General features: G+C 45.8%; 1 protein-coding gene across 4 annotated transcripts in view; it reads left to right on the top strand.

Moving 5' to 3' along the window:
* elovl5 (ELOVL fatty acid elongase 5) overlaps positions 1 to 13,315 on the top strand; it is a 154,218-nt gene that overhangs the window by 40,559 nt on the left and 100,344 nt on the right. For all 4 annotated transcript variants that reach the window (XM_052024417.1, XM_052024419.1, XM_052024416.1 and 1 more), the window contains one exon: positions 12,728 to 12,793. In XM_052024417.1, the coding sequence (XP_051880377.1) occupies positions 12,736 to 12,793 (58 nt within the window). In that variant the 5' untranslated portion in view covers positions 12,728 to 12,735. The remainder of the gene's footprint in view (positions 1 to 12,727; positions 12,794 to 13,315) is intronic.

Here is a 13,315-nt window from a genome sequence, read left to right as displayed (position 1 = left end):
TAGTGCCTCTCTTACCTGTTATTAGTCTTCTATTGCTCTGCAAGGCAAAATTACAGAAACAAAATTCTATAAAAATAATAGTCATCTAATTAGAAATCAGGAGAGGACACAAATAGATCACTCTCACCCACGTCATGAAATAAATTACCAAGGGAGTTCACTAACTGGGCAAAAATATTGTTGACATGTTTATCGAGCATCGAAGATTCTGAGGGGTGTTATAAGGATGGATGTGGGGAGGATATGTTCTCTTGTAGGAGAATCTACACGAGGGGACCATCTGACAAATAAGCAGTTGCCCATTTAAAACAGAGATGAGCTGAACAATTTTCCTCGCAGTTTAGTGTAGCAGTTAGCGTAACGCTATTACAGGACCAGCGACCCGGGTTCAATTCCCGCCACTGTCTGTAAGGAGTTTGTACCTTTTCCCCGTGTCTGTGTGGGTTTCCTCCGGGTGCTCCGGTTTCCTCCCACGTTCCAAAGACGTACGGGTTAGGAAGCTGTGGGCATGCTATGTTGGCGCTGGAAGCGTGGCGACACTTGCGGGCTGCCCCCCCAGAACACACTACGCAAAAGATGCATTTCACTGTGTGTTTCGATGTACATGTGATGAATAAAAGATATCGTATCTTACTTTTAAGGAAGGGGTAGATTGTTGATAAGCAAGAGGGTGAAAGGTTACTGGAGGTAGATGGGAATACGGAGTTGAGATTGCGATTGGATTGCTTTGGTTGCATTAAATGATGGAAGAGGCTCTAAGAATTGGGTGTCATTACACAACTTTGCATTGCTCTTGCCTCCATTTTAGAAAAAAAGGTATAGAGAGGGTGCATGTAAAAGAGGTACTTCAAGGATGAAAGTAGGATTGAGATTTATTTCCATTGGGAAGGGGTATTTTCTTTGGTAGAGATTGCTAAAATTACGATTTCACACCGTAACTGTAAAAGAACATGTTTCCACTTTAAGGGAGTCCAAACCTAGGAGCCATAAGATAGTCTCCGAAGAGGCCAACGAGATGTCTTTTATTTCAAGGGGACATCAGGTTAGCAGCTGAGAGAGAAAATAGGGGTCATGAGGCGAAGTACGTTGGGGAGAGGCTTGGGTGGAGGACGAAGACTAAAAAGCATGAATTGGTGTTGTAAAATTCCCTGCTCTGAGTTTAAGAGGTTAGAGTTAAATCAGATTCCCCTTTGAAAATAAATGCTTGTCTTGAAGGTCTCAAAGTTACTTCTGCTCGTACTTACACTTCCATTACCCCAGCAGAATAGACTCCACATAATGCAGTCAAAATTAAATGGTAAGGTAAGATATCTCTATTAGTCACATGTACATCGAAACACACAATGAAATGCACCTTTTGCACATAGTATTCTGGGGGCAGCCCGCAAGTGTTGCCACGCTTCTGGCACCAACATAGCATGCCCACAAGGAAACCCATGCAGTCACAGGGAGAACGTACAAACTCCTTACAGACAGTGGCCGGAACTGAACCCGGGTCTTTGGCGCTGTAATAGTGTTACGCTAACCGCTACACTACTGTGCCTTGGAAGGGAAGTAGATTCAAGGGTTAATTTTTCCAAGCATGTTCTCCAAGGGTTGGGCTTCTGCCTTTGTAAGTATTCTTTGGGGAAGTTGTATTTGAGCAGCTCATAACTTTATGTCCATTAATTTGAATAATTGACTGTATACTGCCAGTTTCCTGACACGTCCAAGCTCTGTGGCTGAGTGGATGCAGTCCAGAAATTACTTTCAATTACTTGTTTAAAGAAAATACTTAAAATGCAAAATATCATTGCTTTTTTTGGGTTGAGCTGTCTGTATCTCTGCACTTCTTTCAGAGGCTCCTCATTGATCAAGCTTTTTAAGTGGCTGAGTGTAGCATGTTGGTTGATAATGCTCCTTTTAACTCATCTGGTGCCATGACTTCAAGGTTAAGGTCCTACATAAATACAAGTTAGAGTCAGAGGCATAGAGAGGAACAGCATGGAATCCGGCTCTTCAACCCATTGTGTCCCCACATCCATTTACGTTAATCCCATTTCACTCTCCCCACATTCCCATCAGCTGCCCCCAGATTCAACCCCTCACCTACACACTCGGGGTAATTTACAGTGGCCAGTTAACCTACCGACCCTGGACATCTTTGGTACGTGGGTGGAAACCGAATCTCCCAAAGGAAACCCACGCGGTCACAGGGAGAACGTGCAAACACTGCACAGGCAGCACCAGAGGTCAGGATTGCACCTGGGTCACTGGTGCTGTGAGACAGTGGCTCCACTAGCTACACCACTGTGCTGCCCTTGTTGTTTGCTGCTATTGTCAAAGTCAAGTTTATTGTCATGTGACAAGTCCATGTGTGCACAGATGCAATGAAAAACTTACTTGCAGCAGCATCACAGGTACATAACAGCAGGTATTGGTATTGGTTTATTATTGTCACTTGTACCGAGTGACAAACTTGTCTTGCATACCGATCGTACAGATCAATTCATTACACAGTGCAGTTACATTGGGTTAGTCCAGAGCGCATTGAGGTAGTACAGGTAAAAAGAATAACAGAATAGAGATAAGCAGCATTCTCAAGAAAAACAAAACCATAAAAATATGAACAATTTTTACAAGCAAGAATACAATTAGAACAAAAAAAAACCCCAAAATCCATTGTAGTGCAAAGTGGTCATAGTGTTGCTATACTGAGGTAGTGATTAGGGTTATGCCGGTTGGTTCAAGAACCGAATGGTTGAATTGTTGACCATGACAATTTAATAAAGACCATCGTATTCTGTCCTTGCTGGAATGCATTTGGCATTCTGCTCAGTTATGTGGTATTAGTTTTCTACAAGGTTGAGTCAGTTCCTAGTGGGAGGCATGACTAGAGCAAGTAGAGTGGGGACTAAGTTTAGATGAAGTGTGTGGTCCCCAAGGGGGTGCAGTGGGACATTTGGAACCTATTTGGTGATCAGGCTTGGAGTAAGATGCCTTCACATGGAATGGTCTGCTGTGCCTTTGTAACTTCCAGCTCAATGCAAGAGGATTTTGTTCAGAGACACAAGAGACTGCAGATGCTGTAATCTGGAGTGGCAAACAATCTACTGGAGGAACTCAGCGGGTCGAGCAGCATCTATGGGGGGGGAAGGAATTGTCAACGTTTCAGGTCGAAACTCTGCATCAGGATTTTTCTTTTAGGTCTGCACAAAACATATAGAGGCTGCACTGTAGTGTAGCGGTTAGCGTAACACTATTGCAGCGCCAGCGACCCGGGTTCAATTCCGGCCGCTGTCTGTAAGGAGCCTGTACGCTCTCCCTGTGTCTGCGTGGGTTTCCTCCGGGTGCTCCGGTTTCCTCCCACATTCCAAAGACGTACGGGTTAGGAACCATGGACATGCTATGTTGGCGCTGGAAGAGTGGCAGCACTTGCGGGCTGCCCCCAAGCACATTCTCAGTAACGCAAAAAGATGCATTTCACTGTGTGTTTCGATGTACATGTGACGAATAAATAAATATCTTAATATCTTATATAATCTTGAGAATTTGTAACATCGCATTCTATGATTCAACAGATTGACAGATTTAAAATTTGAACCTTAACTAGGATGTTTGAAAATCAATAAAAAGATCCTTTATTTGTCCTAAATGCTCATTTGATTGCTTTGGCAATTGTCATTGCAATACTGCAGTAAATATCATTTAAAATGGGGCTGCAAAGAGGAACAATGATGTGGTAAGGTTTAACCCTTGGATTAGTTTCTTCCCCTGCTCATTTTTATCATTTTTTTTCTCTCATTTGTCAAATGGTCACTGACTATAAGCATCTGGTAGAGAACAGAAGTCCTCGGTATCTCTTTTACCGAAGCCGTCACAGCTTTTTCGAAAATAAGGTTGGTGGCAGCAGAACTCAGTGCAATATCGAAAGCCCCCCGAAAAATGCAGATGCTGGAAATCTGCAATAAAAACAGAAAATGCTGGAAACTGTGATCTTCCTGACACTGGAGGAACCAAACACTGATTGGATGATCGCTTTAGGGAGTGCCTATGTTCATTCTGCAGGAGTACCCCGAGCATCCTGTTACAAACCACCTTAATTCCCCTCTCCTACCTCTCCCGCCCTCTCTGTGGTGTCCTCCACTGTAACAACAAGGCTCCACGTAAGTTTGAGGAACAACACCTCATCTACTATCTAGACACACTGCAGCCTGCAGAACTAATTGAACATAGAACAGTACAGCACAGGAATAGGTTTTTCAGCCCACGATGTAGTGCCGAACTATCTAAACTAGTAATTAAACACCTTACTAAACTGATCCCTTCTGCCCACACAATGTCCATATCCTTCCATTCTCTGCACATTCATATGCCTAAGAGCCTCTTAAAAGCCCCTCTTGTACCTGCCTCCACCACCACCCCTGGCAGCACATTCCAGGCACCCGCCACTCTCTGTGTAACAAAAATCTTGCCCCGCACATCTCCCTTGAACTTGCCCCCTCTCACCTTAAATGCATGCCCTCCAGTATTAGACATTTCAAAAAAGATACTGGCTGTTTACTTTATCTGTGTCTCTCATAATCTTATAAACCTCTATCAGGTTTCCCCTCAACCTCCGTTGCTCTAGAGGAAACAACCCATATTTATCCAACCTCTCCTTATAGCACATACCCTTTAATCCTGGCAGTATCATGTTAAACCTGTTCTGCACCCTCTCCAAAGCCTCCACATCCTTGCTGTAATGGGATGACCAGAATTGAACGCAACACTGCAGACACTGCCTCACCAGAGCTGCAATATAACTTCCTGACCCTTGAACTCAATGCCTCGACTAATAAAGGCGAGCATTCCACATGCCTTCTGTACTACATATCAAATTCTCCAACTTCTGTTAACTCTCCTTCTGTCCGTGTCAGAACTGGCCATTCCTGCAGCCGCCCTTTGTTACTTACTCTCAGTTTTTCTCTCTCCATTAGTACATCCTGACCTGCTGGTCATGTCCACAGCCCTGTAATTAGCAACAGATATCTGTTATTAATAAGAGGGCTGCGGACATGACCAGATATCTGTGATAGGGCAAGACCAGGTTAATGTGGTTCTTGTCTGTGACAAAGCAGCACGAGCAAAGACCACATTAAACTGGTCTTGCCCTATCAAGATATTTCCCTTCCCTATCTGTTCCTCCACCCACATTCACTGCACTTTAAAATTACCTTTGATGTCTCACTTTCCCAGTTCTGACGACAGGTCTCAGACCTGAAACGTTAACCCCGTTTCTCTTTCCCTCGATGCCACGTGACTTGCTGAGTGCCTGCCGCGTTTTCTGCTTATGGTGCTTATTTGGACGTGGAATTTCGGCGTTCTGAGTCAAACAAAGACTGGACTGTGAATTTCATTGCCACCACGTGAGTGTCTGGGAAATGATTCATTTCAGACTGCGGCAATGGCAAATGGTTACACCAGTGTAGCAGCTCTATGTTGGAACACTGCGCCTTGGACATTGAGTGAGGTGACGTTCATTTCATCCGGAGATAGATTACCTTGCTTCCATGGGACATTTAATGGAGTGCAGCTAGATTGTCTCTGCAGCTCGTGCGCACTTGACCTTTGGGTGGAAGTCAAACTCTAGGCTGCTTCCTCTTGTTGGTCTGCGAGCATCATTTCCACACAGACCCTTTTGACTTGCGAGGGTTACAGACTAAAAATAACCCGACACTTTACCTACATTACCTGAAGGATATGTTTTTGCCCTTGCTGTGTTCTGGTGACATGGGACTGCACCAACTGCTGCAGAAAACCACTTGGCTCTTGTTCCAGCTGCATGAACATTCGGGAGTTTCCATAAAAGGCGGTGGATTCACCCCTCCCAGACGTTGCCCATTTCGTGAAGGTGAAAATTTCCCTCTGAAAAAGCTGGAAACTGCTATTGCAGTTAGTATCAGAAAGAGGAGTCATTGAAGACTCCCTGCCAGGCACTCTCAAAAGGACCAAATGTGGGTAAATGGGACTAGTACGGATAAGTACAGTGGGTGGCATGAACGTGGTGGGCAGAAGGGCCTGTTTCTGTGTGGTGTGACTCTATGGCTCTGTGACTCTGACTCACTTTGGTTTGTGGTTTCTGTTTTACTTTCTGTTTCCTCCTATTTGCACATTACGTTTGCTTCGATTCTGGGAAAACTATGCTCAAACGATCTTTCATGTTCACAACCACACTTCCCACTGCTGTCATTTGATTACTGCAAGCAGATGTTTTCAGGCTTATGTGAATGTAACTGCAAAACGTCCTTAGATTGGTCTGACTCCCCAGTAAAGGTTAGTCTGATTAGTTTCTGCATCGCGGCCTGGTACCCGTCACGGACACCAGCCTCCCCTCCTTGGACTCTGTCCTTACCTCTCGCTGCCTTGGTGAAGCAGCCGGCATAATCAAAGACCCCACCCACCCGAGTCATTCTCTCTTCTCTCCTCTCCCATAAGGTAGAAGATACAGGAGCCTGAGGGCACGTACCACCAGGCTCAAGGACAGCTTCTATCCCACTGTGATAAGACTATTTAACGGTTCCCTTATACAATGAGATGGACTCTGACCTCACGATCTTCCCTGTTGTGACCTTGCACCTTATTGCACTGCACTTTCTCTGTAGCTGTGACACTTTACTCTGTACTGTTATTGTTTTTACCTGTACTACATGAATGCGCTCTGTACTAACTCAATGTAACTGCACTGTGTAATGAATTGATCTGTACGATCGGTATGCAAGACAAGTTTTTCACTGCACCTCAGTACAAGTGACAATAATAAACCAATACCAATATCAATATAGAGGCTCCAATGCATAGGAACACAAGAGGCTACAGAGAGTGGTGGACTCGACCAGTTCCATCACAGGCACAGCTCTCCCCGCCATCGAGGAACATCTACAAGAGACGACGTCTCTGGAAGGTGACATCCATCGTCAGGGACCCCCACCATCCGGGCCGTGCCCTCTCCTCGATGCTGCCATCAGGCAGGAGGTACAGGAGCCTGAAGACCCACGTGAAAAACACGATGATGCTGGAGGAACTCAGCAGGCCAGGCAGCATCCGTGGAGAAGAGCAGGTGGTCAACCTTTCGGGTCAGGACCCTTCTTCAGGACTCAAGGTTCAACAACAGCTCCTTCCCCACTGCCATCAGTTTCTTGAACCAACCTGAGAAACCCGAACACTACCATGGTTTATATTTCCTTTTTCTCTCAACTTGCACTAATGTCATGTTTATTTTAGTTTATTTTGGCCATGTAAATTATGTAGAATTTATGTTACAGTAGTGTAGCAGTTAGCATAACGCTATTACAGCGCCAGCAACCCAGGTTCAATTCCAGCCGCTGTCTGTAAGGAGTTTGTACGTTCTCCCCGTGTCTGCGTGGGTTTCCTCCGGGTGCTCCGGTTTCCTCCCACATTCCAAAGACGTACGGGTTAGGAAGTTGTGGGCATGCTATGTTGGCGCCGGAAGTGTGGCGACCCTTGCGGGCTGCCCCCAGAACACTCTACGCAAAAGATGCATTTCATTGTGTGTTTCGATGTACATGTGACTAGTAAAGATATCTGAGTTAATGTAAATCTACGCTAACTTATGTTTGTTATATCTGTAAAGTACTGCGCTGATGCAAAAAGTTAATTTTCATGGCATTTATACCCTGTGTCTGTAGGATCAGGAGGGGAATATTTTAACAAACTTGATGCTTTAAACAATAGATTTAGGTACAATTAGTTTAGGTACGATTATTCATAGGCAATAGGACATTGTTCTTGACTGCTATGATGAAATGCTAACTAATTGGGGTTTACGCAGAGTGATGTCAGATGATTGATGTGATCATGTTTGAAAAATCTGGGACTATGGGTGCTTCATTCTTTCATATTGTACAGCTTTTTAATACGGAAGTTAAGAGGTATCTCAAATTATGCAGCCACCTTATCTTGGAAATGCAGCTGCCCGTCAAGGTGTTGGTCTCTGCTACTAGCTGCCAGACCTGACTGCCGCAAGGGGAGTGGTTACTTTGGTAATGGTATTGGTTTACTATTGTCACTTGTACGAGGTACAGAGAAAAACCTGTCTTGCATACCGATCATACAGGCCAATTCATTACACAGTGCAGTTACATTGAGTTAGTACAGAGTGCAATTGATGTAGTACTGGTAAAAACAATAACAGTACAAAGTGTCACAGCTACAGAGAAAGTGCAGTGCAATAAGATGCAAGGTCACAACAAGGTAGATCGTGATGTCAGAGTCCATCTCATCGTATAAGGGAATTGTTCAATAGTCTTATCACAGTGGGGTGAAGCTGTCCTTGAGCCTGGTGGTACGTGCCCTCAGGCTCCCTTATCTTCTACTTGATGGGAGAGGGGAGAAGAGAGAGTGACCCGGGAGGGTGGGGTCTTTGATTATGCTGGCTGCTTCACCAAGGCAGTGAGAGGTAAAGACAAAGTCCAAGGAGGGGAGGCTGGTTTCCGTGACGCGCTGGACTGTGTCCACAACTCTCTGCAGCTTCCTGCGGTCATGGGCAGAGCAGTTGCCGTACCAAGCCGTGATGCATCCAGATAGGATGCTTTCTATGGTGCAGCGATGAAAATTGGTGAGTGTCAAAGGGGACATACTGAATTTCTTTAGCCTCCTGAGGAAGTAGAGACGCTGGTGAGATGCTCCATCTGCAGGTTGGCTTGGGAAGGGATTGTTCGAAGGGGTGGGGGGAGAGAAGGAATGCGGGGGATCAAGGGTTAGGTTTGAGCAGAGCGACATCTTAGTTGGATTTGACCTTCCTCTGGCTGCGGACTTGTCCAACCTGTCCTCCAGGATGGAGAGACTTGCGTTCGTTCTTCAGCACACCCAACCCAAGTCGGTCAGTCATGACTGTGCCCTGTATTTGGCTGACGTGGCTGTCATGGTTGGATAGCCGGCCATGGGATGTGGGTCTGTGGAGCGTTAGTGTGTGATGGTTTGGCGGGAGGTTAAGGCCTAATTCTGATTGGAGGGGTTGCTGGTATGTAGGTAATGGGGATATGGAATACTGAGCAATATGTGACTGGCTCACTGAAACCAAGGGTGCTTAGTTTTACTCCAGGCAGAGCTGGTACATGAAAAGCGACCCCATCTTTTTTGCACAGGGTCACCAAATATGTGGAAGAATACCTTTTGTGGAAGATTTAACATTCTTTTTCATTGGAGTGTAGGAGACTGAGAGGTGATCTTATGGAGGTGTATAAAATCATGAGGGACATAGATAGGGTGAATGCACTCAGTCTTTTTCCCAGGGTTGGGGAATCGAGAACTAGAGGGCACAGACTTAAGGTGAGAGGGGAGAGATTTAATAGGAAACTGAGGGGCAACATTTTTACCCAGAGGGTGGTCAGTATATGGAACGTGCTGCCAGAGAAAGTGGTTGAGGCAGATACATTAACAACTCTTAAAAGACAGTTGGACAGGTACGTGGATAGGAAAGGTTTAGAAGGATATGGGCCAAATGCGAGTAAATGGGATTAGTTTAGATGGGAATCTTGGTTGGCACGGACCAGTTGGGCCAAAGGGCCTGTTTCCGTGCTGTATGACTTTATGATTCTATGTGAAGCTGGGGTAGCATTTGAAAATAGACTTACAGAGCTTAAACACCCAAATGAGGTCAACAATCTTCACACAACACCAGACCCATGTCGTAGAGTTGTACAGCACAGAAACAGGCCCTTCAGCCCTACTCTTCTATGCTGACCAAGCTGCCCATCCAAGCTAGTCCCATTTGCCTGCATTTGACTATATTCCTCAAAACCTTTCCTATTCATGTACCTGTCCAAATGTCTTTTAAATGTTGTTACTGTACCTGCCTCAACCACTTCCTCTGGCAGCTCGTTCCATATACTCAGCACCTTCAGTGTGGAAAAGGTTGCCCCTCAAATTCCTCTTAAATCCCTCCCCTTTCACCTTAAACTGTGCCCTCTAGTCCTTGATTCCCCAAACCTGGGAAAAAGACTGTATGCATTCTCCCTATCTATGCCCCTCATGATTTTATACGCCTCTATTAGATCACCCCTCAGTCTCCTACACTCCAAGGAATAAAGTCCTAGCCTGTCCAACCTCCCCCTGTAACTCAGTCCCTCAAGTCCTGGCAACATCCTGAGACAGAGATTCACCTGCACCTCCCTTAATATCATCTACTGCTTTTGGTGCTCCAAGTGTGGCCTCCTCTACATTGGTGAGACCGAATGCAGACTAGGTGACCATTTCGCAGAACACCTGCGCTCCATCCGTAACCGCGATCTGCATCTCCCCGTTGCCGGTCACTTCAACTCCCCCTCCCACACTATCACTGATATGTCAGTCCTCGGCCTCCTCCGCTGCCGGGAGAATTCCAAGCGCAAACTGGAGGAACAGCCCCTCATTTTCCGTCTTGGAACCTTGCAGCCTAACAGCATGAACATTGAATTCCCCCACTTTAAGTAATTCCCCCCCCTCACTTCCCCACACACACCCCACCATACTTCTTTTTTTCTTCCCTTTCCTAGCCTATGTCTCTTTTTCTACCCCCCCCCCCCTTTATTTTTCTCTCCTTCCCTTTGACTCATCCCCCGGTGGATCTGGTCTCCCCTCCTCCCCCACACCCGCCCATCACTATCTCCTACCTGCATCTACCTATCACCACCCTGTGCCCACCCCACCTCCCCTCTTTTGCCCACCTATCACTGCTCTGCTTTCCCCTCCTATATATTGGGCTTCTGCTTCTCCTACCTTCGGTCCTGAAGAAGGGTCCTGACCCGAAACGTCGACCGCCTGCTTTTCTCCACGGATGCTGCCTGGCCTGCTGAGTTCCTCCAGCATCGTCGTGTCTTTCAACATCCTGGTAAACCTTTTCCGCTGTCTATTGAGGTTTAACACTTGGCATTGATCAGCCTCCTCCCACTGTTGTGTCAGTGTCTCCCATAATGTTGTCCATGCCCATTGGGTTAATTGGACCACCCTCCTCTTCCTCCTCTGAAAACCCATTGGTGACATTTGGCCACGCCCATCTCCATGACGCTAACATCTGGATATTAACTTCCACCACTGGTTCCAGTCTGGAAATCAACTCTCTTTGGAAGAGATGGCGTTCCTCGCTTCTAACTCACTGAATTCTTTCAGTCAGTTGGTCCGGAGATTCACTCTTCCCTTTGGGCAGAGAACTAGCCCTGGATCTCAGTGATCTGAAAGTTCCATCCATCGTCACTTCAGCCTGCGTCAGGAGCAGGACTTCCCTCCCCCTCTCCACCTGGCCCAGAGCTGAATCCTACCAGCATAGGCTTAAGGTGGCAAACAGTACCACTGGCATTGACTGGGCACTGAAGCCACAATGTGAGCGGGTGGGTTAATGGCATGTGGCTCTCCCAGTGCCCGAATAGCTCTCCAGTTTAGCTCCCTCTGCCTTCGAATGGCTGAGGAAAGTGAGAGGGATATTTCCAGCAACACACAAAAACGCTGGAGGAACTCAGTGGGTCAGGCAGTGTCCGTGGAGGGAGACGGACAGTCGACGTTTCAGGTCGAGACCCTTCATCTGGTCTGGAAGAAAGGAGGAGGTAGCCGGTATAAAAAGGTGGGGGGGAGAGGTGGAGCAAGAGCTAGCAGAGGTGGATCCAGGTGAGGGGGGAGGGGGTGGTGTGATAGACAGGTTTGGGACTTTGCAACACTGCACCATGTGAAGTGGTCTCCTGGCTCCTGTGGATTGGGAGGGAGAGCGTTGTGCTGAATTTCTGCTGGTGAAAATGGGGCTTGAGGAAGATGAAGATCTTTGAAGCACAGAGTGACACTGATGCAGAGAGGTCACTTGACATGGGACAGGGAGTTCACATTCCAAGGTAACAAGCTGTGATTGTGACAAGAGGTTGGAATTGATGAATTAAGGTTCCACACAATTGTGATGTGTATCACTGTGCGTGCGTGCGTGCGTGCGTGCTGCACCCTTACTCGGAGAGAGCAAACAAAAAACTCAGGTAAAATCTCAGGCCAGTTGGTGGAACGAGAGGTCTGGCAAATCCTTCTTCATCCCCATCTAGTTCACCACAACTGGCCTAGGAGTTGCAATCACTCTGGTTCTAAAGTGCTTCCCCATTGTAAGCGGTGAGCTTTCTCTCAACCGGGAACAACTGATTGAAGGAATTCAATGAGTCGCTCTCTCCCACATGAGACGCCAGCCAGTTCCAGAGGATCACTATCCTCTAGGCAAGGAACTATCTCTTGAGCTTGGCGATGATCTCAAAAGTCTTCTCACTGCCACTTCAGCCTGTGCTTTGAGGACTCCTTAGCCCCCTGGATAATGGGCAATGCTCTCACTCTTCACCCGGTCCTCCATGGTTTCCTGACCTAGTGTTATACCCTGTACAAGTCTCATCCTCTGGTCCTGAATTTTTTATTGGAACAAAGAGTTAACTGGATTAGAACCTTATAATCCTCAATCACATTATCCCAAGGTCTACGCCAATCCCAAGTCTTTCAGACCATCTCGATTACTAGACTGCTTTATACTGGGAATTAGTCTAATGGACCTTCTCTGGACCTTTTCCAAAGCCTCGCTATTACCCATTATGGGATGAAACTAAAGCTGGATTAAATATTCCACCTAAGGCCTTGCCAAGATCAAAACAATACAACATTCCTGCTCTGTGTGATGTAGAGAATGAGGAACTGTATTGACAATTATTGAAGTTCTTGCATTCTATTTACTCTTTTATTTGCTTAATCATTACAGATACTAAGATGGAAGCTTTGGACAGGACTCTAAATTACTATTTTGTTTCATGGTTTGGACCGAGAGGTAAGTAGGAATTCGGATGCAGTATGTTGTTCTAAACACTACGTTGTAATGTAATTCAGGTGTTTCTGCAGGAGTAAGTACAATTAACATTTTACTGTACAGTACGAGATCTATAACATCATTATGAGAGTGCTAATTGAGCTGGTGGCATGAATGTTGACAGTAATGTACATCTACTACAAGCACATTTATTTTAATGGGTGACTCATAGACTGAATTACTATTCAACAGCGTTAAAAGGGAAACTCAAATAATTAACAAAAATAGGTGAGAGGAACCATTCTAGATGTCTTAATCAGCATGGCCTCGTTTTGTTTCTATATATCCATAAATTTAAAATGTGTTTTTTAAGGCGGATAGCATTGAAATATTGTAACTGACCAATTTTTCTAAATACTGTTTTCCTTAAGCTTTTAATTAGCAGGTAAGTGCCTGCAAAGGGATCCTTAGTGAGAGGCAGCTTCTCATGAACCCCAGAATAAAGTGGATTTCCAGCATAAAATCCATTGTATAAGTCTCCAT

The sequence above is a fragment of the Pristis pectinata genome, chromosome 10 (assembly GCF_009764475.1).
Source record: "Pristis pectinata isolate sPriPec2 chromosome 10, sPriPec2.1.pri, whole genome shotgun sequence".
Classification (NCBI taxonomy): Eukaryota; Metazoa; Chordata; class Chondrichthyes; order Rhinopristiformes; family Pristidae; genus Pristis; species Pristis pectinata.
This window is presented reverse-complemented; position numbering and strand designations above follow the sequence as displayed.